This window comes from Ostrinia furnacalis, unplaced genomic scaffold (genome assembly GCF_004193835.3).
Source record: "Ostrinia furnacalis isolate ACB-3 unplaced genomic scaffold, ASM419383v2 OfSCF3131, whole genome shotgun sequence".
NCBI classification, from domain to species: Eukaryota; Metazoa; Arthropoda; class Insecta; order Lepidoptera; family Crambidae; genus Ostrinia; species Ostrinia furnacalis.
The window spans coordinates 1-3,974 of record NW_021133370.1 but is presented as its reverse complement, the minus strand read 5'-3'; the positions used below and the strand labels follow the sequence as shown (position 1 = coordinate 3,974).

Here is a 3,974-nt window from a genome sequence, read left to right as displayed (position 1 = left end):
AATTAATTTTATTATTTGTAGAGTGAGTTTGTTGCGGCGTGCCGCTTCCTCTCAGCACTTGTCAAATGTTTGTATCAAATCGCTGATAGGACTAAAAAAATTATGAGAGGGCAGAAAAATTAAAAGCTTATCTGTACTAAAACAGCTGACGTTTATGTTTTTCATCAGATTCGAGACCAGCAACGGCATAGCCGTGGGCGGGCAAGGAGAACCCCGGAATTTCGGCGGCAACCCTCCAGTAGTCCCAGTGGTTAGCCAGGGCTACTACAGCTTCTACACTCCAGACGGTCAAGCTAACAGCATCTCATACATTGCCGATGAGAACGGTTACCAGGCATCGGTATGATTATTGTTTTTTTGTTATCTAAAGAAAATAATATAATTAACTTTTAAAAAAAATAAAACCGACTTCAAATGCGTGAACACAAAAAAAAACTAAAAATTAAAAATATTGCGTATAAAAAAGTTCATCCCCAATTTTCCACCCTTGGGGGTGAAATATTTTCTTCAAATTCGCATGAAACCACCCTTTTGATAATACCTATTCAACAAAAATAGGTATTATACGTATGACGTAGACGTACGAGATATTGCGTATAAAAAAGTTCATCCCCAATTTTCCACCCCTGGGGGTTGTTTTTTTTATTATTTAATTTAAATGGGACCACCCTTGAGGTATTACCTATACGCCGAAAAAAGATTTGTTCAAATCGGTTCATAATTGGCGGAGTTATCGCGTAACAAACATAGAAAAAAAAAAACATACGGGTCGAATTGAGAACCTCCTCCTTTTTTGAAGTCGGTTGAAAAGGGTGAAGATGAGAACACCTGATATTCTCCGTTATTGTAATATTTGCTAAATGAGATGCAGGTCATCATCTTAAAATAGGTGGTTATAAAAACCACTACTAAAGAAAGTTCCGTAATGGTAGTTCAAAATAGGAAATTGTAGTGAACACTGATATTGATTTACCATATAATTCAAATTTATTTATTTATTTATTTAAGGATAGTACACAGCACAATGTCAATTTATATTATAATTATCAATTTATAATTTACTCGCGGCCGCCCGCGACTTCGTACGCGTGAATCCCGTTATACCCCCTTCATCTATCTCACACGGTTTAGATATTTTCATACAAATGTTTTTTCCCGCTAACTCCCGTTCCCGTGGGAATTTTGAAATATCCTGTTGTAACTAAGCTTTAACTTTACTAAGGTACCTGCATGCCAAATTCCAAGCGTCTTACTTAAGCGGTTAAGATTTTTCATACAAAAGGATTTTCCCGCTAATTCCTGTTCCCGTGGGAATTCCTAAGTATACTATAACCTGCCCAGGAGTATGAAGAATAATTGTACCGAGTTTCGTTAAAATCCGTCAAGTAGTTTTTATTTCTATAAGGAACATACAGACGGACAGACAGACAGACAAAAATTTTACTGATTGCATTTTTGGCATCAGTATCGATCACTAATCACCCCCTGATAGTTATTTTGAAAATATATTTCATGTACAGAATTGAACTCTCTACAGATTTATTATAAGTAGGTATATAGCTGTTTAATAGAGTGGGCTTATAGAGAATTTTGTGAAATTAATTTTAATATCTGTTTACGTTCATCACCAGGGTTCGGGTATCCCCACGCCTCCCCCCACACCGCCAGCAATCTTGAAGGCCCTGGATTACCTCGCTAGAAGCGGCCAGCTGAAGAAATAAGACATAAGACACGTAACATAAATAGTCTTTAAGTTACTTAAATTCAGATAAAGAGTGATTAATTATAATAATTGTAACTAGTATTTTAATGCACAACTTCATTGAATAAAAGTATGACGGATGATAATGATGTATTTATTATTATTCCCAACCTCTATTTAGTATTGATACTAACCCCAAAAATATCGTTGAATTGAAATAGCGTTGAATGCAGGCCGCTACCAACCGGCCAGTCTAAAAATCATGAGAGGCATATTTTCAGCAGTGGACGTCCTGTGGCTGAAACACCAAATCAATTGACTTATTTTACAGCTTCAAAAATTATTTACAGTTATTTATAACGTAGTTTTTAGGGCTAGAATTGGGGGTTATTTTAAAGAAGTTGAGTACAAGAATTATTGGTGTCTTACCATAAGGTTGTCATAAATAACTACTTACCCAATTTATTTACCACAACATTAAAATTAATAAAATTTATGGGTAGGTATTCATATAATTTAGGATAAATAAAATGATACATAGGTTTAAAAAGCAAAACTGTTTGTATGGAAATATGAGTTATCTCTAAAACAAAACGACAATAAATTGCAAATGTAGACCTAATATTATTTTAGTTCAAAATTTTCAATTTGTTAATATTATTTATATCGCAATAGATACGTAATGGTACACATTTCATGTACTAGTTGTAGATATAGTAAGTACACTCGCGATCAAAAGTATGGAATCACTTACATGCTTGCTTGTCGGCGACCTGCCGTCAGTTTCGAGCCTGTGGCAGGCCTTTTTGGAGTCAAATTCTATTGCTTATATCTTAGACGAACTGTCCACTCGCTAACAGCTATCCTACGAACATTTCTGAGCTCTTGCTGGACGTCGATACCAGTCAAATGACGATTTCATAGAAAGGTTGACATGAAAAACCGGTCATCCCTCTGCGATGTGCACCGGCGCTGTTCAGAACTTGGTCTCGGGATAAAGCCACAAGTCTCCCGAAAGCGTCTTACAACTTTCGAAACCCAGGACTGGCTTATGTGGAGCTGACGTGCGACAGCTGGCTGAGCCCTTCTTGCGATAGAGCAACGATTTCTGCTGCTTCTGTAGGTGTAGAATCCCAGTTGAAGATGTGTATGGATCAACGTGTGAAAGCAAAAATCCGAAAACACGTGCTTTTATAGGGGGTAAATAAGCCGCAACTCGCGACGTATCAAACAGTTGATACATGTCTTTTTCCTTACTTCTTCACATCAGCCGGGATATCTTTTTAAATACCGGTGTGATTTAAATGAATTTGGTATCAATTTAAAGTTAAAAGTGTGTGCATCTTTAAAATGGTGCCACTTTTTTTGTTACTAACAAATTCGTTAGTTCACAACATCGCGTGGAAACAACTTCATGTAAGTGATTCCATACTTTTGCTCGCGAGGTATATTATTAATGTACGAGTATGACATTTAGGCTGACTTGCACCACCTAACTTTGACCGTAACTTTAACGTTAACCGGTGTTTTTTTATGGAGATTGACAGCTTTTTGACGTTTGTCAAAGTTAAAGTAAGATGGTGCAACTCAGCCGTAAAATGGCAAAACTTGAATACCAGAAAAAAGATTGACGGCTACGTGAAGCAATTGTAAAAATCATAGACGTTACATACCTATTACATTATCTTTGGTAGATGTGTTGAGTGTCTATGTTTTTATGAAGAATTCAATTCGAACATTTTGCGAAGCACTGACTGTGGAGTGGGTGTCTTTTGGCTGAAAAATATTCGCAGACAGATTCTAGAAATTTGTAGATAATGTTTATTTTTAGAGGCCATAATTTATATAAAATGTGATATTTTACGAGCTATCAGCGGCTTGATAAGTTTAAATAGATTAGTGAAGATATTTTGATAGAAGAAAGTTAATAATGCATTTCCGAACACGATCTAGCTAAGAAATAATAAGTATTCTTTTTAAGGCGATTACATGGCCGAACGACCTTGAGCATTAGAGCGAGACAACGCGCCTCTCGCCGCGCGCCCGCGCTTCTGCCCGATACCAAAGTGCGCTCAGAATACAGATGCGAAGCGCTGCCAATTCTAACATAACTGCCTACGGGAATGCTAACTCGATTATAATTTACGCAGATCGAAAAAAATTGCGATGCTTATTTTGTGTTTCAAAACAGAATTTAAAAAAGAAAATAAATCATTATACAGAATAATAATAATTATCGTCAGCATATTTTCAAACTGAAATAAATGATTAT

General features: G+C 36.3%; 1 protein-coding gene across 1 annotated transcript; it reads left to right on the top strand.

The window, feature by feature from the left end:
* The first annotated feature begins 139 nt into the window (after positions 1-139).
* Positions 140-1,848, top strand: LOC114357306 (larval cuticle protein LCP-22-like). The gene is made up of 2 exons (XM_028310852.1): positions 140-340; positions 1,632-1,848. The coding sequence occupies exons 1-2, from the start codon at positions 155-157 to the stop codon at positions 1,719-1,721; spliced, it is 276 nt and encodes a 91-aa protein (XP_028166653.1). The 5' UTR covers positions 140-154; the 3' UTR covers positions 1,722-1,848.
* The last annotated feature ends 2,126 nt before the right edge of the window (positions 1,849-3,974 follow it).

Excerpts from the sequence above, each read along its gene's own strand:
- LOC114357306 (XM_028310852.1), top strand. The coding sequence starts at position 155 with ATGTTTTTCATCAGATTCGAGACCAGCAACGGCATAGCCGTGGGCGGG. Across the intron at positions 341-1,631 it reads AGAACGGTTACCAGGCATCG|GGTTCGGGTATCCCCACGCC; the intron begins GTATGATTATTG and ends GTTCATCACCAG.